The 26,800-nt window shown below is 45.0% G+C and overlaps 1 protein-coding gene across 4 annotated transcripts in view; it reads right to left on the minus strand.

Moving 5' to 3' along the window:
- The window catches only part of c4h14orf180 (chromosome 4 C14orf180 homolog), a 140,312-nt gene that overhangs the window by 11,135 nt on the left and 102,377 nt on the right, over positions 1-26,800 (minus strand). For 2 of the 4 annotated variants that reach the window (XM_070879271.1, XM_070879267.1), the window contains 3 exons: positions 25,067-25,148; positions 23,817-23,977; positions 22,535-22,676 (listed from right to left, as the gene is read on the minus strand). In XM_070879271.1, coding sequence (XP_070735372.1) covers positions 22,535-22,676; positions 23,817-23,977; positions 25,067-25,148 — 385 coding nt within the window. Of the gene's footprint in view, positions 1-22,426; positions 22,677-23,816; positions 23,978-25,066; positions 25,149-26,800 lie in introns of those variants that run through there. The other 2 variants (XM_070879268.1, XM_070879269.1) reach the window with 2 other exon arrangements.

Raw genomic sequence — 26,800 nt, forward strand, 5'->3', positions numbered from 1 at the left:
CCTTATTAGGCGGGAAATTGTGTTAGGGAAATTGATGGGATTGAAGGCCGATAAATCTCCAAGGCCTGATAATCTACATCCTAGAGTACTTAAGGAAGTGGCCCTAGAAATAGTGGATGCATTGGTGATCATTTTCCAACAGTCTATCGACTCTGTTCCTATGGACTGGGGGAAGCTAATGTAACACCACTTTTTAAAAAAGGAGGGAGAGAGAAAACGGGTAATTATAGATCGGTTAGCCTGACATCAGTAGTGGGGAAAATGTTGGAATCAATTATTAAAGATGAAATAATAGCGCATTTGGAAAGCAGTGACAGGATCGGTCCAAGTCAACATGGATTTATGAAAGGGAAATCATGCTTGACAAATCTTCTGGAATTTTTTGAGGATGTCACTAGTAGAGTGGACAAGGGAGAACCAGTGGATGTGGTGTATTTGGACTTTCAAAAGGCTTTTGACAATGTCCCACACAAGAGATTGGTGTGCTAAATTAAAGCAGATGGTATTGGGGTAATGTACTGATGTTAATAGAGAAATGGTTGGCAGACAGGAAGCAGAGAGTCGGGATAAACGGATCCTTTTCAGAATGGCAGGCAGTGATGAGTGGGGTACCGCAGGGCTCAGTGCTGGGACCCCAGCTATTTACAATATTCATCAATGATTTAGATGAAGGAATTGAGTGTAATATCTCCAAGCTTGCAGATGACACTAAGCTGCCTGGTGGTGTGCGCTGTGAGGAGGATGCTAAGAGGCTGCAGGGTGACTTGGACAGGTTAGGTGAGTGGGCATATGCATGGCAGATGCAGTATAATGTGGATAAATGTGAGGTTATCCACTTTGGTGGCAAAAACAGGAAGGCAGAATATTATCTGAACGGCGGCAGATTCGGAAAAGGGGAGGTGTCATGGTACATGGTACATCAGTCATTGAAAGTTGTCATGCAGGTACAGCAGGCGGTGAAGAAGGCAAATGGTCTTCATAGCGAGGGGATTTGAGTATAGGAGCAGGGAGGTCTTAATGAATGCAGTTGTACAGGGCCTTGGTGAGGCCTCACCTGGAATATTGTGTTCAGTTTTGATCTCCTAATCTGAGGAAGGACGTTCTTGCTATTGAGGGAGTGCAGCAAAGGTTCACCAGACTGATTCCCGGGATGGCAGGACTGATATATGAGGAGAGACTGGAAACTGGATCGACTGGGCCTGTATTCATTGGAGTTCAGAAGAATGAGAAGTGATCTCATAGAAACATATAAAATTCTGAAGGGACTGGACAGGTTAGATGTAAGAAGAATGTTCCCGATGTTGGGGAAATCCACAACCAGGGGACACAGTCTAAGGATAAGGGGTAAGCCATTTAGGACTGAGATGAGGAGAAACTTCTTCACTCAGAGAGTTGTTAACCTGTGGAATTCCCTACCGCAGAGAGTTGTTGATGCCAGTTAATTGGATATATTCAAGAGGGTGTGAGATGTGGCCCTTATGACTAAAGGGATCAAGGAGTATGGAGAGAAAGCAGGAAAGGGGTACTGAGTTGAATGATCAGCCATGATCTTATTGAATAGTGGTGCAGGCTCAAAGGGCCAAATGGCCTACTCCTGCACCTATTTTCTATGTTTCTATGGGCAGGAGGCCTTACCCACATCGGGTATATCGAGTCAGGTGTTCATACCTGCCTCTGAGTGATGCAGACTGTGTGAGAAGGCTGCATTTCCGCAAAAAAGTTGTAACCGAGATCTGTGAGTTAATAAAAGCAGACTTGCAACCTAGAAGCATCAGCAATACTGCTTTGCCAGATGAAGTGAAAGTTACAGCTGCATTTTCATTTAGCACATACATAAGAACATAAGAACATAAGAATTTGGAACAGGAGTAGGCCATCTAGCCCCTCGAGCCTGCTCCACCATTCAACAAGATCATGGCTGATCTGGCCGTTGACTCAGCTCCACTTACCCGCCCGCTCCCCATAACCCTTAATTCCCTTATTGGTTAAAAATCTATCTGTGATTTGAATACATTCAATGGGCTAGCCTCAACTGCTTCCCTGGGCAGAGAATTCCACAGATTCACAACCCTCTGGAAGAAGAAATTCCTTCTCAACTCGGTTTTAAATTGGCTCCCCCATATTTTGAGGCTGTGCCCCCTAGTTCTAGTCTCCCCGACCAGTGGAAACAACCTCTCTGCCTCTATCTTGTCTATCCCTTTCATTATTTTAAATGTTTCTATAAGATCACCCCTCATCCTTCTGAACTCCAACGAGTAAAGACCCAGTCTACTCAATCTATCATCATAAGGTAACCCCCTCATCTCCGGAATCAGCCTAGTGAATCGTCTCTGTACCCCCTCCAAAGCTAGTATATCCTTCCTTAAGTAAGGTGACCAAAACTGCATGCAATACTCCAGGTGCGGCCTCACCAATACCCTGTATAGTTGCAGCAGGACCTCGCTGCTTTTGTACTCCATCCCTCTCGCAATGAAGGCCAACATTCCATTCACCTTCCTGACCACCTGCTGCACCTGCAAACTAACTTTTTGGGATTCATGTTCCCTCTGCACCGCAGCATGTTGTAATTTCTCCCCATTCAAATAATATTTCCTTTTACTGTTTTTTTTTCCAAGGTGGATGACCTCACACTTTCCGACATTGTATTCCATCTGCCAAACCTTAGCCCATTCACTTAACCTATTTAAATCTCTTTGCAGCCTCTCTGTGTCCTTTACACAACCCGCTTTCCTACTAATCTTTGTGTCATCTGCAAATTTTTTTACACTACACTCTGTCCCCTCTTCCAGGTCATCTATGTATATTGTAAACAGTTGTGGTCCCAGCACCGATCCCTGTGGCACACCGCTAACCACCGATTTCCAACCCGAAAAGGACCCATTTATCCCGACTCTCTGCTTTCTGTAAGCCAGCCAATTCTCGATCCATGCTAATACATTTCCTCTGACTCCGCGTACCTTTATCTTCTACAGTAACCTTTTGTGTGGCACCTTATCGAATGCCTTTTGGAAATCTAAATACACCACATCCATCGGTACACCTCTATCCACCATGCTCGTTATATCCTCAAATAATTCCAGTAAATTAGTAAAACATGATTTCCTCTTCATGAATCCATGTTGCGTCTGCTTGATTGCACTATTCCAATCTAGATGTCCCGCTATTTCTTCCTTAATGATAGCTTCAAGCATTTTCCCCACTACAGATGTTAAACTAACCGACCTATAGTTACCTGCCTTTTGTCTATCCCCTTTTTTAAACAGAGGCGTTACATTAGCTGCTTTGCAATCCGCTGGTACCTCCCCAGAGTCCAGAGAATTTTGGTAGATTATCACGAATGCATCTGCTATAATTTCTGCCATCTCTTTTAATACCCTGGGATGCATTTCATCAGGACCAGGGGACTTGTCTACCTTGAGTCCCATTAGCCTGTCCAGCACTACCCCCCTAGTGATAGTGATTGTCTCAAGGTCCTCCCTTCCCACATTCCCATGACCAGCAATTTTTGGCATGGTTTTTGTGTCTTCCACTGTGAAGACTGAAGCAAAATAATTGTTTAAGGTCTCAGCCATTTCCACATTTCCCATTATTAAATCCCCCTTCTCATCTTCTAAGGGACCAACATTTACTTTAGTTACTCTCTTCCGTTTTATATATCGGTAAAAGCTTTTACTATCTGTTTTTATGTTTTGCGCAAGTTTACTTTCGTAATCGATCTTTTCTTTCTTTATTGCTTTCTTAGTCATTCTTTGCTGTCATTTAAAATTTTCCCAATCTTCTAGTTTCCCACTAACCTTGGCCACCTTATACGCATTGGTTTTTAATTTGATACTCTCCTTTATTTCCTTGTTTATCCACGGCTGGTTATCCCTTCTCTTACCGCCCTTCTTTTTCACTGGAATATATTTTTGTTGAGCACTATGAAAGAGCTCCTTAAAAGTCCTCCACTGTTCCTCAATTGTGCCACTGTTTAGTCTTTGTTCCCAGTCTACTTTAGCCAACTCTGCCCTCATCCCACTGTAGTCCCCTTTGTTTAAGCATCGTATGCTCGTTTGAGACACTACTTCCTCACCCTCAATCTGTATTACAAATTCAACCATACTGTGATCTCTCATTCCGAGCGGATCTTTTACTAGGAGATCGTTTATTATTCCTGACTCATTACACAGGACCAGATCTAAGATAGTTTGCTCCCTTGTAGGTTCTGTAACATACTGTTCTAAGAAACAATCCCGTATGCATTCTACGAATTCCTCCTCCAGGCTACCCCGTGCGATTTGATTTGACCAATCGATCTGTAGGTTAAAATCCCCCATGATTACTGCCGTTCCTTTTTCACATGCCTCCATTATTCCTTTGATCATTGTCCGCCCCACCGTGAAGTTATTATTTGGGGGCCTATAAACTACGCCCACCAATGACTTTTTCCCCTTACTATCTCTAATCTCCACCCACAATGATTCAACATTTTGTTCATTCGAGCCAATATCATCTCTCACAACTGCCCTGATATCATCCTTTATTAACAGAGCTACCCCACCTCCTTTCCCTTCTTGTCTATCCTTCCGAATTGTCAGATGCCCCTGTATGTTTAATTCCCAGTCTTGGCCACCCTGCATCTAGATCATTCCAGGCCACAACTTGGGATGTGTGTGCCATTTCTCAACATGCAACACATATCTGCATTCGCCAGGTGACTACTGCACTTTCTGCCCAGAGGAATGACTACATAAAGTTCTCCATGACCGCCCAATAAATGTGTGAAAGGGCTGTGGGCTTCTCCAGGATTGCTGGCTTCCCAAAGGTACAGGGCTGCATTGATTGTCTCCACATCGCCTTGCGAGCACCCTTGGAGGATTCCAAGATATACAGGAACAGAAAAGGCTTCCACTCCATTAATATGCAGCTTGTGTGTGACGACATGCATCGCATCATCTCAGTTGATGCGAGATACACTGGAAGCACCCATGATGCACGCATCCCACGCAAGAGCGCTATATCTGCCATGAGCTGGCTGCTGGGAGACAACGGTCTCGCCACCTGGATCATGATGCCCCTACGCATAACTTAGACGGAAGCTGACCGGGAATACAACATGTCGCACATTACGCAGCATAAGAGAGAGGACCATTGGCATCTTGAAACAACGTTTCTGGTGCCTGGACCATTCCGGAGGCCACTTGCAATACTCCCCTGAGATTGTCGGTCAGTTCACTGTTGTGTACTGCATGCTGCATAACTTAGCCATCATGAGGCTGCAGCAGCTGGTAGTAGAAGACCCACCTGAGGTGAGAGTGGCTGATGATGAGGAAGAAGATGCAGATGATGAGGAGGAGGAGGAGGACGACGAGAAAGCCATGCAACTACCTGACCCCGGAGCACGACGGCGGAGGAGGGCGGACTGTCATGCCCCTTTAACAATTGCTCGTGTAAGGTCAATGCTCTCCGCACTCATTGCCATCATCGAAACCACATCTGTTAGATCCTGCACCACAGGAGAGCACTGTTGAGCTCTCCGTCCCCTCCTCACCCTGGGTGTGGCTCGCTGCATCCCACTGGGACCCGCAGCTTCGGACGGTGGGGCCCTGGGTGTGCCTCGCTGCATCCCATTGGGACCCGCAGTCTCGGACTGAGAAACCACGGGATGTCCCAACACTCGTACCACTCAGGAAAGGGCCTGGCACCTCAATGGGTGGCACCTGCACCTCTTCTAGAGTGAGTACAATAGTGGAGGCTTCATCCTCATCTCCTCCTCCCCCTCCCCCCCATGCTCTTGGTCTGGAATGTGGGATTGGAAGATGTTCTCCTCTTCAGGCTTGTCTGCATCTGAATCTTCTTCTGTATCAGCTTCAGCCTCGTCAGGGTTGGCCTCAAATTCTGCAAAATATAACGGAGAGGAGGGGACAGGATGGGTGGCATGTGTAGGCTCACACCGCAGGCAACAGACTCATTTGAAGGATCATGATGAATGGTAGCATGTTGCATCAACCGAAGCATAACTGACAGCGACACCCACATAAACCGAAGCATGGCTAGCCCGCGCAGTACTTAACATTTAGGAAAGCCAGACTGTGGAATTTGCAGGACTTACCCTCTCCCTCAAGCGTGGGCCCAGCTTGTGCAGTGATGGTTGCTTTTCTCCAGGCAGGACCCATCAAAGCAGCGACCTTTTCTTCCAAGGGTGTCAGTGGGTGCAGATTTGCCGGACCTCCTCCTGTTCAAGTTCTTTCCCTTTTATTATGTGCCACCTTCCTCTGCAAAGATGAAAATATAACTTTTTAGAGAGGGTGTCTTTCTGCTGGGTTGGATATATACAGATGGTCACATTTACAATTGCAATTCCATTGAATAAATGAAAATATTACTTACACTAACTACTTGACCAAGTTCCTGCCACTTCTTTTTACACTGGCCTGCAGACGTCGGGGTGGTCACCATTGCACAGTAATCTTCTGCAAGTTGGTTCCAGCGTTTCTTCATTTCTTTTGCTGAAACTTTTATGTGACCTCTGCTGGTGTCCAGCTCGTGCCATCTGGCCTCAATTACAGTAACCAGTGCCTCCACTTCATCCTATGAGAAATTCTTGGTCCTTGAGCCGCGTTGCATCTTGTATTGCAGCTCCGATTTTTCCAATTATAATTAAAGTTCTCACACACAATTGCCTCTTTAAAAATGGCCGAATGCGGATCGAGAGCTGTACTGGGCATGCACGCCTATAGCAATCACATCAAAAATTTCATTTTTTTTTGCGCATGCGCAGAAGGCAGGGCGGGGGGGATGGGGGGCGGTCATCATTTTTTTCAGCGCAGACATTAGGCTTCACCCACCCCCCCGAAGCTAAAGGACAGGCTACACGGCGCCAATTTCAAAAAATAAAATGGGAAAACTTGCTAGTCATTTTTTTTGGAGCAGTCGGGTAACTCTTGCAGTACGCCAAAAAACGGCATTGGGAAAAATTGAGCCCTATATTAGGATAGTTGAAATCTCCTATTATTACTACTCTGTACTTCTTGCACCTCTGTAATTTCTCTGCAAATTTGCTCCTCCATATCTTTCCTGCCAGTTGATGGTCGATAGAATATCCCTAGTAGTGTAATGGCACCTCTATTATTTCTTAACTCTAGCCATATAGATTCTGTCCTTCACCCCTCTAGGACATCCTTCATCTCCTGCACTGTAACATTCTCCTTAACCAATACTGCCACAAGACCTCCTATCTTTCCTTCCCTATCTTTCCTGAACGCCTTCTAACCAGGAATATTTCATACCAATCCTGCCCTTTTTTGAGCCAGGTCTCAGTTATTGCCACAACATCATATTCCCATGTGGCTATATGTGCCTGCAGTTCACTTACCTTGTTGACTATGCTTCGTGCGTTCACATACATACACTGTAATCACATCTTAGGCCATCCTGTATACTCTCTTAGTTTGACCCCAGCTAACACCTTACTATTTCTTACTTTAGTGCTCTCTGCCTCTCCCAATCCTTTGAGCACTTTCTTTCTCCTATCTAATGTTACATCCTGAAGCCCCTTCCCAAATTAGTTTAAACCCTTCCCAATGGCACTCGCAAACCTCCCTGTGAGGATATTGGTTCCGGCCCTGTTGTGATGCAACCCATCTGGCCTGTACAGGTCCCATCTCCCCCAGAACCAGTGCCAATGCTCCAGGATACTGAAGCCCTCCCTCCTGCACCATCTCTCCAGCCACGCATTCACCTGCTCTATCTTCCTATTTCTATACTCACTCGTGCGTGGCCCCGGGAGTAATCCGGAGATTACTACCTTTGAGGTCCTGCTCTTTAATCCCTTTCCTCTCTCTAGCTCCCTAAAATCTGCCAGCAGGACCTCATCCCTCTTTCTACTCATGTCATTGATAGCGATATGGACCACGGCCTTTGGCTGTTCACCCACCCCACTCAGAATGTTATGCAGCCGCTCAGAGACATCCTTAACCCTGGCACCAGGGAGACAACATACCATCCTGGAGTCATGTCGACATCTGCTCCCTTAACTATTGAATCCCTGCCACTATTGCTCTCCCACTCTTCTTCTTTACCCCCCTATACAACTGAGGCACCCATGGTGCCGTGGACTTGGCTCTGGCTGTACTTCCCAGAGGAACTATCGCCCTCACTAGTACTCGGAACAGATTTTAACAAATGTTTAAAAATCCTTCTTCTGTATCCACTTTTCAAAACGATACCATTTTCATATTTTTCTCAGTAATATTCTTGTAATTATTTATTTTCCTCTGCCAAGTGGTACTCACGGGGTAAGTAGATTATATACCTGTGGACATTTATTTCATTACAAGTATATGTTCATAAGCTTCATGAAATTATCATAAATGAAAGAATTGGCAATAATAATGTCCTCCATTTTGGATACCCATAACTATAAGTGTGCTATGCACAAATAATGTACAATAAGTCTTAATCAAAGATCATTTTACGACTGGGACATGTTTTTGAGTCCAGTTCAACTTCTATCGCAATGAATAGAATTGTACGGTCAATTAATTTGTGACAGTTTTAGTCCAGTTTCTAGTAATCAAGTGCCAGGAGAGAACTACCCATAATTCAGCTCTAATTGACATTACATTGGCTTGTCTCTCCTTCAGAGAAGCTATAAGCTTAGCTAATGTAGAAAATGCCAATAGTGCAATAGGAAATACACTTTCACACTGGTGTTCAGACTTCACTGGGACTGGGTACCCTCTGTCGTGTATGAATAAAGAGTCTGACCAGATACTGTGACTCTCCAGCCTGTGAGGCATCCTTAAGTACAGGTGCTCCCAAGGGATTGTGGGATCCTTTGGGACTCCAAGGAATGAGCCCTTTGGTGGTTAAACAAGGTATTTACAGGTTTACATATATAACACTCACCCCGCCCCCCACCACCCCCCACCCCGCCAAAGTCAATAGTGTAACTATTTACAAGGTGAGCTGATCTGGGGCCTTTCTTTCCCTGGTTGATCGTCTTGGTGCAAATGCTGGTTTTGGTGAGTCGTTTGTTGGGCCCTCGCTGGGCTGGCTGGTGTGGTGAGTCCTGCTGGGCTGCTGTGGGTGATGGGTTCTGCTTTGTGGTCAACCGCTGTGTCGGTTGCCACTGGAGTGTGTGTTGGGGGGTCAAAAAAGGTAGGGTCTAATGTGGGTTGCTCTGGACAGTCCATGAATCCGAGTTTGGTTTGGTCCAAGTGTTTCTGTAGATGAGTCCATCAAAGTTTGACCCGAAACACCCTACTCCCCTCTTTGGCCACGACAGTGCCGGGAAGCCACTTGCGACCTTGTCCATAGTTCAACACCAATATAGAATCATTAATCTCAATTTCGCGTGACACATTTGCGCTATCATGATATGTACTTTGTTGAAGCCGCCTGCTCTCTACCTGTTCGTGTAGATCAGGGTGGACTAACGAGAGCCTTGTCTTAAGTGCCCTTTTCATGAGCAGTTCAGCAGGTGGAATCCCAGTGAGCGAGTGGGATCTCGTGCGGTAACTAAGCAGGACTCGGGATAGGCGAGACTGCAGTGAGCCTTCAGTTACCCTCTTCAAGCTCTGCTTGATTGTTTGCACTGCTCTCTCTGCCTGACCATTGGATGCTGGTTTGAACGGGGCAGATGTGACATGTTTGATCCCATTGCGGGTCATGAACTCTGAACTCGGCACTGGTGAAACACGGCCCGTTGTCACTCATAAGGACATCAGGCATGCCGTGCGTGGCAAACATGGCCCACAGGCTTTCAGTGGTGGCAGCGGACGTGCTTGCCGACATTATCTCACATTCAATCCATTTGCAGTATGCATCTACAACCAGTAGGAACATTTTTCCCAAGAACGGGCGTGCAAATTCGACATGGACCCTAGACCACGGTTTGGAGGGCCAAGACCATAAACTTAGTGGCACCTCCATGGGTGCATTGCTTAACTGTGAACGTGTTACATTTGTACACGCAGGACTCTTAAGTCCGCATCGATACCGGGCCACCACACGTGGGATCTGGCTATCGCTTTCATCATTACAATGCCTGGGTGGGTACTGTGGAGATTACTAATGAAAGTGTCCCTGCCCTTTTTTGGTACCACTACCTGATTACCCCACAGAAGGCAGTATGCCTGTAAAGACATTTCATCTTTGCACCGCTGGTACGGCTTGATTTCTTCCTGCATTTCTAATGGGACACTGGACCATCTCCCGTGAAGCACACAGTTTTTTACGAAGGACAGTGAGGGGTCCTGGCTCGTCCAATTCTAATCTGTCGGGCGGTAACAGGTGATTGCTCACTCTCGAATGCTTCCATTACCATAACTAAATCTGTGGGCTGTGCCATTTCTACCCCCGTGGTGTGCAACAGCAGCCTACTGAGAACATCAGCACAGTTTTCTGTGCCTGGCCTGTGGCGGATGGCGTAGTTGTATGCGGACAATGTGAGCGCCCATCTCTGGATGCAGGCCGATGCATTCGTATTTATCCCTTTGCTTTCCGAAAAGAGGAGTATCAGTGGCTTATGGTCAGTTTCCAATTCAAATTTGAGCCCAAACATATGTTGATGCATTTTCTTTACCCCATAAACACACACAACGCTTCTTTTTCAATCATGCTGTAGGCTTGCTCAGCCTTAGACAGACTTCTGGATGCATAAGCAACCGGTTGCAATTTCCCAGATTCATTAACTTGTTGCAATACACACCCAACACCATATGACGACGCATCACATGCTAGTACCAAACGCTTACGTGGATCATACAACACAGTAATTTGTTTGAGCATAACAGTTTTCTAGCTTTCACAAAGGCATTTTCTTGGCTTTTACCCCATACCCATTCGTCTCCTTTATGCAGTAAAGCGTGCAGTGGTTCTAACAGTGTGCTGAGACCCGGTAAGAAGTTACCAAAGTAGTTCAGGAGTCCTAAAAATGACCGCAGCTCCGTCACGTTCTGTGGCCTCGGTGCGTTCTCGATTGCCTCTGTCTTCGAATCAGTGGGCCTGATGCCATCCGCCGCGATTCTTCTCCCCAGGAACTCCACTTCAGGATGCAGAAAAACGCACTTCGAGCATTTTAATCTGAGCCCCGTGCGATTGAGCCGACTAAGAACCTCCTCCAGGTTCTGCAGATTCTCGACGGTGTCCTGACCTGCAACCAAGATGTCGTCCTGGAAGACCACAGTGTGCGGGACCGACTTCAGTAAGCTTTCCACGTTTCTCTGGAATATCGTCGTGGCTGATCGAATCCCAAATGGGCATCTGTTGTAAATGAAGAGACCTTTGTGCGTGTTGATGCAGGTGAGGCCCTTCGATGATTCCTCCAGCTCCTGCGTCATGTAGGCCGAGGTCAAGTCCAACTTCGTGAACGTCTTTCCTCCCGCCAGCGTCGCAAATAGGTCGTCTGCCTTTGGTAGTGGGTATTGATCCTGCAGGGAGAAACGATTGATAGTTACTTTGTAATCACCACAGATTCTGACGGTGCTATCTCCCTTGAAGACTGGAACAATCGGACTGGCCCACTCGTTGAAATCGATCGGCGAAATTATGCCCTCTCATTGCAGCCAGTCCAGCTCGATCTTCACCCTCTCATCATGTAAGGTACTGCTCTCGCCTTGTGATGGATGGGTCGCGTCCCCGGAATTAGGTGGATCTGCACTTTTGCTCCTTGGAACTTCCTGATGCCTGGTTCGAACAGCGAAGGGAACTTGTTTAGGACCTGGGCATATGAAGTGTCGTCAATGGGTGAGAGCGCTAGTACGTCGTCCCAGTTCCAGCGTATCTTTCCCAGCCAGCTCCGACCGAGCAGCGCGGGGCCATCGCCCGGTACCACTCAGAGTGGTAACTTGTGCACCGCTCCATCATAGGTGACCTTTACAGTAGCACTGCTGATTACGGGAATCAGTTCCTTTGTATAAGTTCTCAGTTTGGGAGTCAGGACTGGCCTAGAGACCTTGCTGCACCACAATTTATCGAAAGTCTTTTTGCTCATAATGGACTGGCTCGCGCCCATGTCCAGCTCCATTGACACCGGGAGTCCATTTAATTCAACCTTCAGCATTATCAGGGGACACTTTGTGGTAAATGTGTGTACCCCATATACCTCTGCCTCCTCGGTCTGAGGTTCTGGTTCGTCGTGATTCAATGTGGATCTGTCCTCCTCTGCAACATGGTGGTTTGCAGGATTAGCAGGGTTTGTAGCTCGCCTGCACATACGTTGGAGATGTCCCATTGTTCCACAACCCTTGCAGATGCAACCTTTGAAGCAGCATGAATGGAAACGATGATCACCCCCGCAGCGTCAACAAGGTGTTAATGGCCTAGCATTCATCACCCTTGACGGTGGACTCTAAGACATTTGCGGACGTGCAGCTGCAGGCATGTGAGGCCTGCCCTGTACGTAACAATTTGAAAACAACATTACTTTGTTCACAGTACTTGTAGCAGCACTCATGTGCTGAGAGATTTGCTTGGTATTGTCACTGATGGCAATGAATGCCTGGGCTATCGCTATGGGTTTACTCAAGGTTGGGATCTCTACAGTCAACAGTTTGTGAAGTATTACTTCATGGCCAATGCCAAGTACAAAGAGGCTCCAAATGTCTTTCAAATTCACAATGTCCTGTAAGGCATCTTAGCTCGGCGACATAGCTCGCCACTTCCTGGCATTCAGACCTCTTGCACATGTAGAACCGGTACGTCGCCATCAGAATGCTTTCGTTCGGGTTAAGATGCCCCCGGACCAGTGTGCACAAATCATCATTCTATTTCTCTGTGGATTTTGCTGGAGCAAGCAGATTTTTCATGAGGCAATATGTTGGTGCCCCGCAAACGGTGAGGAGAATCGCCCTTCATTTGGCAGCGTTCGCTTCTCCTTCCAGCTCGTTGGCTACGAAATATTGGTCGAGTCGCTCCACGAAGATTTCCCAATCATCTCCCTCTGAAAATTTCTCCAGGATGGCCACTGTTCTCTGCATCGTTGTGGTGGAGTTCGTCAACTGTATCTTGTCGCCAGTTGTAGTGTATGAATAAAGAGTCTGACCAGATACTGTGAGCTCAAAGTAAAGTGTGACCTTAGTCTTTTAGTGCAGGTCTCCAGAGCGCCTCTCCAGCCTGTGAGTCCTCCTTAAGTACAGGTGCTCCCAAGAGATTATGGGATCCCTTGGGACTCCAGGGGATGAGCCCTCTGGTGGTTAAACAAAGTATTTACATGTTTACATATATAACACCCTGTATCTAATAACTAATTTATAGTAGCAAATGGGAACCAAACTAATGGAACAAAACTATTTCCTACCAACTGCAACACTAGCATCACACACTGCTCAATGCACGACCTCCAATCACTCACCTACCAACAATCTGCACCAATAACAAGGCACATCTCCCATTCCTAACCTCACCTCATCTCCTTGGAGGAGACGGTGCAGGCCATTCTTGGTAGTGGCATGGCTGAGCCCTGGGCCATCGATGGGCCTGAAAGGATATAAGATGCTGGTATCCTCCCTTATCCTCCTTCTGGCATGCACCTCATGCTTTTCCGCCCTCCCCTCAGCAGAATTCTACCCTTGTGCCTTCCCCATTTCACACACCCAAGAAATACAGCCTGCCCAGCCTGTGGGTGACCAAGAAGAGAGTGGAGACTGAAGAACAAGAACTGAAGAAGACTGATTTGACACTCCCAGCCACCAGCTCTCAAGGGCAACCAGCAAGGACATTTGCAGTGTCCCCCCACTGAAAGTCAGCAGCCTTCCACTAGCCCTGCTGCAGCCACTGGGGTAGCACTGCGCGACATCAGAAGGATAGGTAAAGGCACACAAAAAACATTCACATGCATATAGGTGTTGAGTTGATTTCTTGATGTCACATTGGATGGATAGACGCATATAGGTGGATTGGAAAGTCTGCTTTGTGGAGGTTTTTATTTCAGCATTGTAGCCGAGAGGACATTGTGATTGTCAGTAACAGAGGGAAGGTAAAGTGTGGGACTAATATTGAAAGGGGAATTGGGGTTGTGGTCACTGGGACCGGAGGTGGATGATTCCATCCTGGATATCCCAGCCACAAAGGGGATGTCTGGGTTGCATCCTTCCATCTGATTCCTCCTCTTCGGCCTCCTCCTCTTCTGTACTTATAAGCTTGAGTATTGTTACAAGAACAGTTACAACTCTTCTGTACTAAAAGCTTGATTAGTGTTACAAGAATAGTTACAACAGGGTGTTTTTATTACAAGCAACCAGTTTTCCTGCAATATTTTGCTTAACATTTCTCTGATATCATATGATAGTTAAAAAAACATCCACACATGATTAAGATCTTGTGCTATATTAATCTCTAGCTTGGAATGACGATACTAAGATTTTGTTATAAATTGAAATTCAGATCCTGAATAGCCATCCAAATGAGAAAGTGTTGCCATGGTTCATAGTTTTTGAACACATCTAGTCATTATGGAACGTCTTCCCAATTCTTCTGAATTATATTTATTCAATGGGGTGTAGCTGTGCTTTACTGCATTATTTACAAATTGAGGCCAGACCAGGAGCCAGGGTAGGTCAGCGAGCACAGGGATGATGGGTGAACAGAACTTGATGTAAGTTAGGATTTGGGCAGCAGAGTTTTTGATGAGCTCAAGTTTACGAAGGGTGCAAGATGGGAGGCCGGCCAGGAGAGCCTTGGAATAGTCGAATCTAGAGTAACAAAAGCTTGGATGAGGGTTTCAACAGCAGATGAGCTGAGGAAGGGGCATTGTTACGAAGGTGGAAGTAGGCGGTCTTGGTGAAGGATATGGGGTTGGAAGTTCATCTCAGGGTCAAATAGGATGCCAAGGTTGCGAACGGTCTAGTTCAGTCTCAGCCAGGGAGAGGGATGGAGTCAGTGACATGGGAAACAAGTTTGCGGTGGCACCAAATACTATGGCTTTGGCCTTCCCAACATTTAGTTTAGCAACTTTCTGTTCATCCAATACTGGATGTCAGACAAGCAGCATGACAAATCAGAGGCAGTGGATGAGTTGAGAGACGTGGTGCTGAGGTAGAGCTGGGTGTTGTCAGCGTACATGTGGAACCTGATCATGTGTTTTCGAATGATGCCGCCAAGGGGCAGCTTGTAGATGAGAAATTGGAAGGGGCCAGGGATAGATCCTTAACGGTAATTGTGCAGGAGTGGGAAGAGAAACAATTGCAGGCAATTCTCTGACTATGACTGGATAGATAGGAATGGAACCAGGCGAGGGCAGTCCCAACTAGCTGGACGACGGAAGAGAGACATTTCAGGAGGATGGTGTGGTCAAGCATGTCAAAGGCTACAGATGGTCGAGAAGGATGAGGAGAGATAATTTACCGCAGTCACACTCACATAGGATTACAACTATTACAGAACAGCTCATTTTAACCAGCAAAAAGTTCAAAATAATACCTTGTATCTTAGTATCAGTATTATTTTTAGAAATATCAGTTACAAAGATCTTCCAACTTCCTTTTGAATTTATTCTACTCATTTATTTAAATGTTAAATCATTTTGTTTATTCTGTACAGGTAGAAAAGTTTCTTGGCAACAAAGATCAAAGCACTAGAACCAGCAATTTGTGGCACAGTCAAAACTCCACACACTACATCAAATGCTGCTCCGCCCAGAACTCTGTCCATTACAGGCAACAACTAAACTGGAAAACATAGAAACATAGAAAATTGGTGCAGGAGTAGGCCATTCGGCCCTTCGAGCCTGCACCACCATTCAATAAGATCATGGCTGATCATTCACCTCAGTACCCCTTTCCTGCTTTCTCTCCATACTCCTTGATCCCTTTAAGGGCCATATCTAACTCCATCTTGAATATATCCAATGAACTGGCATCAACAACTCTCTGCGGTAGAGAATTCCAGAGGTTAACAACTCTCTGAATGAAGAAGTTTCTCCTCATCTCAGTCCTAAATGGCTTACCGCTTATCCTTAGACGATGTCCCCTGGTTCTGGACTTCCCCAACATCGGGAAAATTCGTCCTGCATCTAACCTGTCCAGTCCCGTCAGAATTTCATATGTTTCTATGAGATTCCCTCTCATCCTTCTAAACTCCAGTGAATACAGGCCCAGTCGATCCAGTCTCTCCTCATATGTCAATCCTGCCATCCCGGGAATCAGTCTGGTGAACCTTCGCTGCACTCCCACAATAGCAAGAGCGTCCTTCCTCAGATTAGGAGACCAAAACTGAACACAATATTCCAGGTGAGGCCTCACTAAGGCCCTCTACAACTGCAGTAAGACCTCCATGCTCCTATACTCAAATCCCCTAGCTATGAAGGCCAACATACCATTTATCTTCTTCACCGCCTGCTGAACCTGCATGCCAACTTATAATGACTGATGTACCATGACACCCAGGTCTCGCTGCACCTCCCCTTTTCCTAATCTGCCGCCATTCAGATAATATTCTGCCTACGTGTTTTTGCCACCAAAGTGGATAACCTCACATTTAGCCACATTATACTGCTTCTGCCACACGTTTGCCCACTCACCTAACCTGTCCAAGTCACCCTGCAGCCTTTTAGCATCCTCCTCACAGCTCACACACTGCCACCCAGCTTAGTGTCATCTGCAAACTTGGAGATATTACACTCAATTCCATCATCTAAATCATTAATGTATATTGTAAATAGCTGGGGTCTCAGCACTGAGCCCTGCGGTACCCCACTAGTCACTGCCTGCCATTATGAAAAGGACCCATTTATCCCGACTACCTGCTTCCTGTCTGCCAACCAGTTCTCTATCCACGTCAGTACATTACCCCCAATGCCATGTGCTTCAATTTTGCACACCAATCTCTTGTGTGGGATCTTCTCAAAAGCCTTTTGAAAGTCCAAATACACTACATCCACTGGTTCTCCCTTATCCACTCTACTAGTTACATCCTCAAACTTCCGTTTCATAAATCCATGCTGACTTGGGCCGATCCCATCACTGCTTTCCAAATGTGCTGCTATTTCATCTTTAATAATTGATTCCAACATTTTCCCCACTCCTGATGTCAGGCTAACCAGTCTATAATTACCCGTATTCTCTCTCCCTCCTTTCTTAAAAAGTGGTGTTACATTTGCTACCCTCCAGTCCATAGGAACCGATCCAGAGTCGATAGACATTGGAAAATGATCACCAATGCATCCACTATTTCTAGGGCTACTTCCTTAAGTACTCTGGGATGCAGACTATCAGGCCCCGGGGATTTATCGGCCTTCAATCCCATCAATTTCCCTAACACCATTTCCCACCTAATAAGGATTTCCTTCAGTTCCTCCTTCTCACTCGACCCTCGGTCCCCTAGGTTATTTTTGTCTTCCTTCGTGCTTGTTTAACTGGTCCGCCATTTCTTTGTTCCCCATTATAAATTCACCTGAATCTGACTGCAATGGACCTACGTTTGGTTTCACTAATCTTTTTTTTTCACATATCTATAGAAGCTTTTGCAATCAGTTTTTATGTTCTCAGCAAGCTTCCTCTCATACTCTATTTTACCTCTCCTAATTAAACCCTTTGTCCTCCTCTGCTGTATTACAAAATTCTCCCAGTCCTCAGGTTTGCTGCTTTTTCTGGCCAATTTATATGCCTCTTCCTTGGATTTAACACTATCCTTAATTTCCCTTGTTAGCCACGGTTGAGCCACCTTCCCCGTTTTATTTTTACTCCAGACAGGGATGTACAGTTGTTGAAGTTCATCCATGTGATCTTTAAATGTTTGCCATTGCCTATCCACCGTCAACCCTGTAAGTATCACTCGCCAGTCTATTCTAGCCAATTCACGTCTCAAACCATCGAAGTTACCTTTCCTTAAGTTCAGGACTTTAGTCTCTGAATTAACTGTGTCACTCTCCATCTTAATAAAGAATTCTACCATATTATGGTCACTCTTCCCCAAGGGGCCTCGCACAACAAGATTGCTAATTAGTCCTTTCTCATGACACATCATACAGTCTAGGATGGCCAGCCCTCTAATTGGTTCCTTGACATATTGGTCTAGGAAACCATCCCTAATACACTCGAGGAAATCCTCCTCCACTGCATTGCTACCAGTTTGATTAGCCCCATCAATATGTAGATTAAAGTCGCTCATGATAACTGCTGTACCTTTATTGCACGCATCCCTAATTTCTTGTTTGATGCTGTCCCCAACCTCACTACTACTGTTTAGTGGTCTGTACACAACTCCCACTAGCGTTTTCTGCTCTTTGGTGTTCCGTAGCTCCACCCATACCGATTCCACATCATCTAAGCTGATGTCCTTCCTTACTATTACATTAATTTCCTCTTTAACCAGAAACGCCACTCCACCTCCTTTTCCTTTCTGTCTAGCCTTCCTAAATGTTGAATACCCCTGGATGTTGAGTTCCCAGCCTTGGTCACTCTGGAGCCATGTCTCCGTGATGCCAATTATATCATATCCGTTAACTGCTATCTGGGCAGTTAATTCGACCACCTTATTCCGAATACTCCTCGCATTGAGGCATAGGGCCTTCAGGCTTGTCTTTTTAACACACTTTGCCCCCCTGGAATTTTGCTGTAATTTGGCCCTTTTTGCCTTGGATTTCTCTGCCCTCCACTTGTACTTTTCTTCTTTCTATCTTTTGCTTCTGTCCCCATTCTACTTCTCTCTGTCTCCCTGCATAGGTTCCCATCCCCCTGCCATATTAGTTTAACCCCTCCCCAATAGCACTAGCAAACACTCCCCCTAGGACATTGGTTCCGGTCCTGCCCAGGTGCAGACCATCTGGGTTGTACTGGTCCCACCTCCCCCAGAACCGGTTCCACTGTCCCAGGAATTTGAATTCCTCCCTTCTGCACCACTCCTCAAGCCACGTATTCATCTGAGCTATCCTGCGATTCCTACTCTGACTAGCACGTGGCACTGGTAGCAATCCTGAGATTACTACTTTTGAGGTCCTACTTTTAAAATTTAGCTCCTAGTTCCCTAAATTCGTCTTGTAGGACCTCATCCCGTTTTTTACCTATATCGTTGGTACCTATATGCACCACGACAACATGCTGTTCACCCTCCCTCTGCAAAATGGCCTGCACCCCCTCCAAGACATCCTTGACCCTTGCACCAGGGAGGCAACATACCATCCTGGAGTCTCGGTTGCGGCCGCAGAAACGTCTATCTATTCCCCTTACAATAGAATCCCCTACCACTATAGCTCTCCCACTCTTTTCCGTGCCCTCCTGTGCAGTAGAGCCACCCACGGTGCCATGAACTTGGCTGCTGCTGCTCTCCCCTGATGAGTCATCCCCCTCAACAGTGCCCAAGGCGGTGTGTCTGTTTTGCAGAGGGATGACCTGCACTACCTTCCTTCCACTGCTCTTCCTGTTGGTCACCCATCCCCTATCTGGCCGTGTACCCTTTACCTGCGGTGTGGCCAACTCACTAAATGTGCTATTCACGTCATTCTCGGCATCGCAGATGCTCCAGAGTAAATCCACCATAGCTCCAGTGCTGCAACGCAGTCTGTCAGGTGCTGCAGGTGGATGCACTTCCTGCACACGTAGTCGTCAGGGACACCACGCTGCCGCTCCGCCTTCCGACTCCCCGCTGGTCGCTCCGATGCTCCTGTTGGGCCCCATGTAGGCCTTACCACGCTGCCGCTCCGCCTCCCGACTCCCCACTACTCTGTATTAGGATTGCTGGAGCATGGCTGCGAGAAATCTCTGTTATTGGGTGTCCTAGTACACTTTTCTCCAAGTCTTGTTGTGTTCCCAATAGCCACAGTGGTCAGGCTTGTGGAAAAATTATTCCTTGGCATCCAATGTAGAAAGAGTGCTCTAATTAACATGACAGTGATGCTAACCACAAAATACTTTCCTCACCAATGGAGCTACCAGACCAAAATATTCTCTTTTTCACAATGACAGAATGGCAGATAGAGGAGGAAAGGAACTGCTTAATGGTCACCCAGTGTTGCTTCTATGGGGGAGGTCAACCACTAACATGAGATCAGGTTTGCTGAAGATTAGGAGAGATTTGAAAAGAATATAAAGATTCTGCTGACAGAAATTTATGCAGAACTAAAACCATTTGGGAAAACCCAACCAGAAGGATAATGAAATTCATATAGCACATCTTAAAGTTGACTCCTGGCTAGTCTGAACCTGGAATCTTATTTTCCTTGTTAGACATTTAATAAATTCACTCTCTATCTCGTGCCAATAATATGTTTTTAATATGTTTGTTCTTCAAATGTAGTAAATTAACTCTTCAATCATATTTTAGGTTTATTATAAACAAATTGATGTCAGTATATATGTTGAAATAGCAAAACTGAGAATGCTGGAAATTTGAAATAAAAACAAATGTTCTGGAAAAGCAAAGACTGACCAGCATTTGAAAGAGATAGATAGGTTAATGTTTTGGATGTAGCTCTTTGCCGGACCTGCTGTAACTATTCCAAGCCTTCTGTTCTTATTTCAGTATATGTAATTTGCAATGCAGACATATGCGCATGGCAACAAGAAAGAGAAAGGAACAAATTTTAGCAAAGAAATGAAGAACGATAAATCTTAAACAAATCTTCTTTTAAATTGAAAACTTAGAAAATGCCTATAATACAAGTTGCATTGGGAGTAGTATCCTTGAGGAATAATCAATTTTGTGAGTCACGCTAATATAGTAACTCCTATGTAATTGTGAGTTATTAGGCCTGAAACAGCATTGCATAAGAAAAGTTAGTGATAATTAGCTCATCAACAAAACAACTTGTATTTATATCATCATCATTGGCAGTCCCTCGGAATCGAGGAAGACTTGCTTCCACTCTAAAAATGAGCTCAGTCCAATGCGGGAATTATAGTCTCTGTCACAGGTGGGGCAGACAGTGGTTGAAGGAAAGGTTGGGTAGGGAACCTGGTTTACCACACGCTCCTTCCACTGTCTGCGCTTGATTACTACATGCTCTCGGCGACGAGACTCGAGGTGCTCAGCGCCCTCCTCGGATGCTCTTCCTCCACTTTGGGTGGTCTTGGGTCAGGGATTCCCAGGTGCCGGTGGGGATGTTACACTTTATCAAGGAGGCTTTGAGGGTGTCCTTGAAGCGTTTCCTCTGCCCACCTGGGGCGCGCTTGCCATGTAGGAGTCCGAGTAGAGCACTTGCTTAGGGAGTCTCGTGTCGGGCATGCGGACGATGTGGCCCGCCCAATGGAGCTGGTTGATTGTGGTCAGTGCTTCGATACCGGGGATGTTGGCCTGTGCGAGAACACGGACGTTGGTGCTTCTATCCTCCCAGTGGATTTGCAGGATCTTGCAGAGGCAGCGCTCGTGGTACTTCTCCAGCACTTTGAGGTGTCTGCTGTATATAGTCCATGTCTCTGAGCCATAGAGGAGGGCAGGTATCACTACTGCCCTGTTGACCATAAGCTTGGTGCCAGATTTGAGGTCCTGGCCTCATTCTACTCTACGTAAACTTGAGGTCATCCAAAAATCGGCAGCCCTAACTCCCATCAAGTCCTGCTCACCCATCACCCCTGTGCTCGCCAACTTACATTGGCTTCCGGTTAAGCAACGCCTCGATTTAACCCGCCTTTAATGTAGTAAAATGTCCCAAGGTGCTTCACAGAAGTGTTTTAAGACAAACAAATAAATTTGACATCGAGCCACATAAGAAGAAATTATGGCAGATGACCAAAAGGGGGCACAGAGGTAGGTTTTAAGAAGCATCTTAAAGAAGGAAAGAGAGGTAGAGAGACGGAACAGTTTAGGGAGGGAGTTCCAGAGCTTGGGGCCTCGGCAGCTGAAGGCACGGCCACCAATGGCTGGGCAGTTATAATCAGGGATGCTCAAGAGGGCAGAATTTGAGGAGCGCAGATATCTCGGAGGGTTTGTGAGGCTGAAGGAGATTACAGAGATAGGGAGGGGTGAGGCCATGGAGGGATTCGTAAACAAAGATGAGAATTTTGAAATCGAGGTGTTGCTTACCCGGGAGCCAATGTAGGTCGGCGAGCAGAAGGGTGATGGGTGAGCAGGACTTGGTGCGAGTTAGAGCTAACAATTTTTGGATGACCTCTAGTTTACGTGGGGTAGAATGTGGGAGGCCAGCCAGGAGTGCGTTGGAATAGTCAAGTCGAGAGGTAACAAAAGCATGGATAAGGGTTTCAGCAGCAGATGAGCTGAGGCAGGGGTGGAGGCGCGCAATGTTAAGGAGGTGGAAATAGGCAGTTTTAGTTATGTCACGGATATGTGGTCGGAAGCTCATTTCAGGGCCAAATATGATACTTAGGTTACAAATATAGGTTCAGCCTCACAGATGCTAGGGAGACAGATGGAGTTGGTGGCTAGGGAACGCAGTTTGTGGCGAAGACCAAAGACAATAGCTTTGGTCTTCCCAATATTTAATTGGAGAAACTTAAGGCTCAATTAAGGAATCAAGGCATTAAAATTAAGGCATTAAAGCTCATCCCTTTATTGCAGCTCCATGTAAAGCACAATTCAATATTGTGCACTGTATATTTCAGCTATCCATTAGCTTCCCTTTTTATACAATATGAAGTGATCAAAATGTAGTCAAACATACTGTGAAAAATTATCTCATCCGATTCTCGAAACCGAACTCTTCTTTCAGATCTCGTTCTGTGAGAAACATCATCATCTTCATATCCTCTCATATTGGATCTCTTCCTCAGTATAGACGTTGGACATTTAAGTGAAATCACCTGCTGGTTTAAAAATATTTGACAAGCTATCTCTATATATACCATCATACTTAAAATCTATATTTCTCTATTTGTGGTTGATATGATTTAATTTAAAAATAAATTGCTTTCTAGCATATGATTTTAGAACATGGAACGTCAATTGAAACACACTTTGACTGGATCCCCAGCGTTTCTCTCAAAATCCATAAAAACATACACCACGCTATTAAATTTTCACTTGTCAAACAAGTAGAGATTGAAGATACATGATAAATACCCATGGAATATGATCTAGTGTTTGCCTGTGGTTCAAGAGGAATAAACCTTTGGGCCAGTCATTAGACATGAGGGCTAATTCCCCATCCCATCCTTCCTGCGAGGAAACTACACTCAAAGGGAGCGCAAGTCGAAATTATGGCTACAACATTGTCCTCCGCTTCATCAACCCATGTGCCATACAAGCACGGCTCCCCCATGGAGTGTGGGATTGCAAAGTTAGCCCAATATATCACATTCATGGCTCTTCGTCATGTATTCTGCTTATACAACTAAAATGTTAAGGATTAGATTAAATGTGCCATTTTATATTATATTGCTGTGCAATTTGTGCAGCGATTCTTTTTTCTCATAGATCTGATTGTTTTTAATATTACCAGAAAATATAAAAAAATTTCATGAAAATGATATATTTGGCTTAATAAGTGTGATGTGGAATTTTATATGCATATTTATGTTTGACAGACTTTGTACAGGCCAAAACAAATGACACTGCTATAATTCCTAAATTTACACCCAATTAAAAATCTTTTAATGCATTTGCACAGCATGTAGGTAAGTAGAATGAATCAGAAATAAGCAAAGACAAATCTAGAGAAGAAATGGCCAAAAGAGTGTTAATGAAAAAGAAAAAGGATAATCTGCAAAGAAAAAAAATGGATCAATAGTGACCCTTGACTGAACCCTTGACTTGCTGCCAGATTTGAAAACACCTGATCAAGAAGTGAGGCATTATTTGGTCTGATCTGATTTTTATTTAATGGGGCATAAATATAAATGACAACTAACCGATTCTGTAGCACTAGTTATTTTTTCTTAATGTAACTTCAAGAGCAGGTACAAAATTCTCACAGAAATACACATTGACACGTTAAGACATTGTACCTCCTGTGTGTGACGCCCTTTTGCAGATAACACGTTTGGTTCATGCATTCTGGCATTTGGAGTGCTTTCAAGTCTCTGTGGTAAAACCTCATTTGAAAGATCCAGTAGTTGATCAGCTGCAGAATCCTGAGAGATAGCGGAATTGTATGGTCTTGATGAATCTGCAGAAAGTTGGTAGATATAATGCATACAATTATCAATGTCGTTTCAAATAGAATACATTTCATCAGCAAACAAAAACTAGGCTTTTATCTTTAAAAAATCATAAAAATTTACTTTAAAAAAAATGGAAATTTAAACACCAGGAAAAAAAATCAAATGCAGAAACACAACAGAAGCCGCAACACACAAACCAAGAAAATAGGATACTCACAATCACATAGGAATGTCTTTTCTAGCTTGGTCCCAACAGGGCTATTTTCCATTATTTACTATTAATTTTAATTTATTTAAATTTTTCTCGAAAGTAGCTAACAAAATTAAAGAAATACCACCAACACTTCCAGAGTGCTTCTCACCAGGACAGGAAAAGGTGAACACTGGACTTAATAGGATATGTGGGTGAGCCCCAGATGACTAGAGTTTAATTAGGGTGGAGCTCAGTAGGTCAGTAAGAAAATGCTGCAGTCATGAGGTGACATAGGTTTCGAGGTCTGTGAGAGTGAGGTAGAGATACAGTCAGGTAACGTTACAGAGATGGCAATGGTGGTGAGAGTGGATGGTGCATTTGAAGCTCAGTTTAGGATTAAAAAGCAAGCTGAGGGTATACATGGGTTCATTATGAACAAGCAGTTAGGATGGGGGATGGACTTGATGTCTAACAGACAATCAGATAGCAGTGTTAAGAGTCAAGGGTAGTGGCAGAGCGATACGCTTAGATGCTGTTGGCATACATATAGAAGACAAGCCCAAGTTTATGGATGATGCTGCTGAAGGATAACATGCAGATGAGAGAAGTCTGAATATGGAATGTAAATTATTGTACTCTCATCACAGCCAGAAAATTAAGCAAATATTACTGAAGTGGGGCATAATTTCACTTTACTGATTATAAATTCACATAAATTATGTAACAAAGTACAGAAAATGTTAACTGTATACATTTCATTAAACTAGAATTAAGCAAAATGTGGGTTCAGGTCTTCAGTCTTTCATTACAGTCTAAAAATACCTCAGAAGATATTAGCCTCTTGTTCAATCACATTACTCCAATAGCTTTTTAATGCCACTAATAAAGAAAACAGAATTACCTGCTTCATTGATCACTTTACATTCAGAGGTCAAGCGTTCAAAACTTCTGGTACTGACTGGATTTTCACTGACAAACATTTTCTAATGCAGCAAAAAAAAATCAGAGTTGAGAAAGGACATTTAGCCTAGGCCATTCCTTCCATAGATCACAAGATCCACTTAATGGATTCTGCCCAACCAATTAAACTTCCTGAAGTGAGGTTCTGAAAAGTTTCTCTTGTTCTCGTCTCCTCACTAAGGCAAGAAAAGCAAGACTTTGCTATATGTGTCCATATATTACATTCTATGTTATTTACCCTTGCCAGATTTTCTTTCTTGGTAAGACATATCCACAGAAACTAACAACTTGCATTTATGTATACTTTTTAAACAGTAAATATTCTAGAATGATTCATGATGGCAAAAACCGAACCCAAGCTATGGTGGAAGAAGCAGAAGGGAAGAGGTAAGTTTTGGAGGAGGTTTTTGACAGAGTACAGAGAAGTAGCAAGGCAGAATGCTTGCAGAAGAGTATTCCAGGTAACAGTTTCCATGGCAGTGTGCATGAGGCAAAGGTAAAGGTGGGTGATATTGTGGACGTGACACAGGCTGTCTTGATGATGAAAAAGTCTGAAGCTCAGCTCAGGGTCAAAATTGGTACCAAGGCTGTGGACCATCGGGTCTAGCCTAAGAAAGGAGCTGGGGAAGGGAACAAAGTCAGGATGGTAGAGAGTTTTTGACAGAAGCGGAACAGGATAGTTTGGAGCCAAAATTCAGCCTCCCGAAAATGCCTCTTACTGCCGGAAAATGGCGGCCGCGCAGTGGTGTCGAATGGCCGCCAATTTGGAGTCGGATGGCCGCCGCTCGCGAAATTCTCCTAGGTGCTTTTCCGCCGGTCCCCACTTCCGGCCCGCTTCTGCCGACCCCTCCTAAGTGAGTCATCAAAGCGCGCACCACCAATCTCCCGCAACTCAACCTAAATTAAGGGGAAAAAATTTGTCGTGCACTGTGTTCACTGTGTGTGCGACATGGCTGTGCGGTGGCAGAGACTCTGTCCTGCCTCCACTTCTGCCCCTCTAGTGTACTCACCGCCACACTACCGCCCCGATTAGGACCGACTTCTGGTCCGCTCGAAAGAAAATGACAGAGCTGAATTTCGCATAAGAGGCCACCTCATCCACAGCGGTGATGAAAACACATCAAAAGCGGTAGGTACGACCCATTTCGGGCGGCAGTGAATTTCTACCCCCTTTAGTCTTGCCAATGTTAAGTTGGAGAAAGTTCTTACGCATCCATGACTTGATGTCAGTCTAGCAGTTTGACAGGATTATGGTGGACATTGGTTGTAGAGTGGCAACATAAAGACAGAGCTGGGTTGTTAGCATATATATGGAATTGGACTTCATGGCTATGGATGATGCTGCTAAGTAGCAGCATTTTGATTAGGAAAAGGAAGGGTCAAGTATGAAACTTGTTCCATTGAGGGGCAGTTTTTTCCCCCCAGGACAGATGGTGATAGCAGACGGTCTAGGGGCAGCCAGGAACATGTGGATGTTTTAGAAAATATGACAGAAATCTCAGAGGTGTAAAGCCTTGCAAAATGTAAAGTCGTGGTCATGGGAGTCAGAATTGATGTGCATTTGCTCAGAGGTTAACACACATATTTGTCTGCCATATCTAATACTCTATGGAGAAACAAAAAGTATTGCTTAAGGCTTTGCTGATTTTATACTCATGCCCTCACTCTGCACTTA

This window comes from Pristiophorus japonicus, chromosome 4 (assembly GCF_044704955.1).
Source record: "Pristiophorus japonicus isolate sPriJap1 chromosome 4, sPriJap1.hap1, whole genome shotgun sequence".
Classification (NCBI taxonomy): domain Eukaryota; kingdom Metazoa; phylum Chordata; class Chondrichthyes; family Pristiophoridae; genus Pristiophorus; species Pristiophorus japonicus.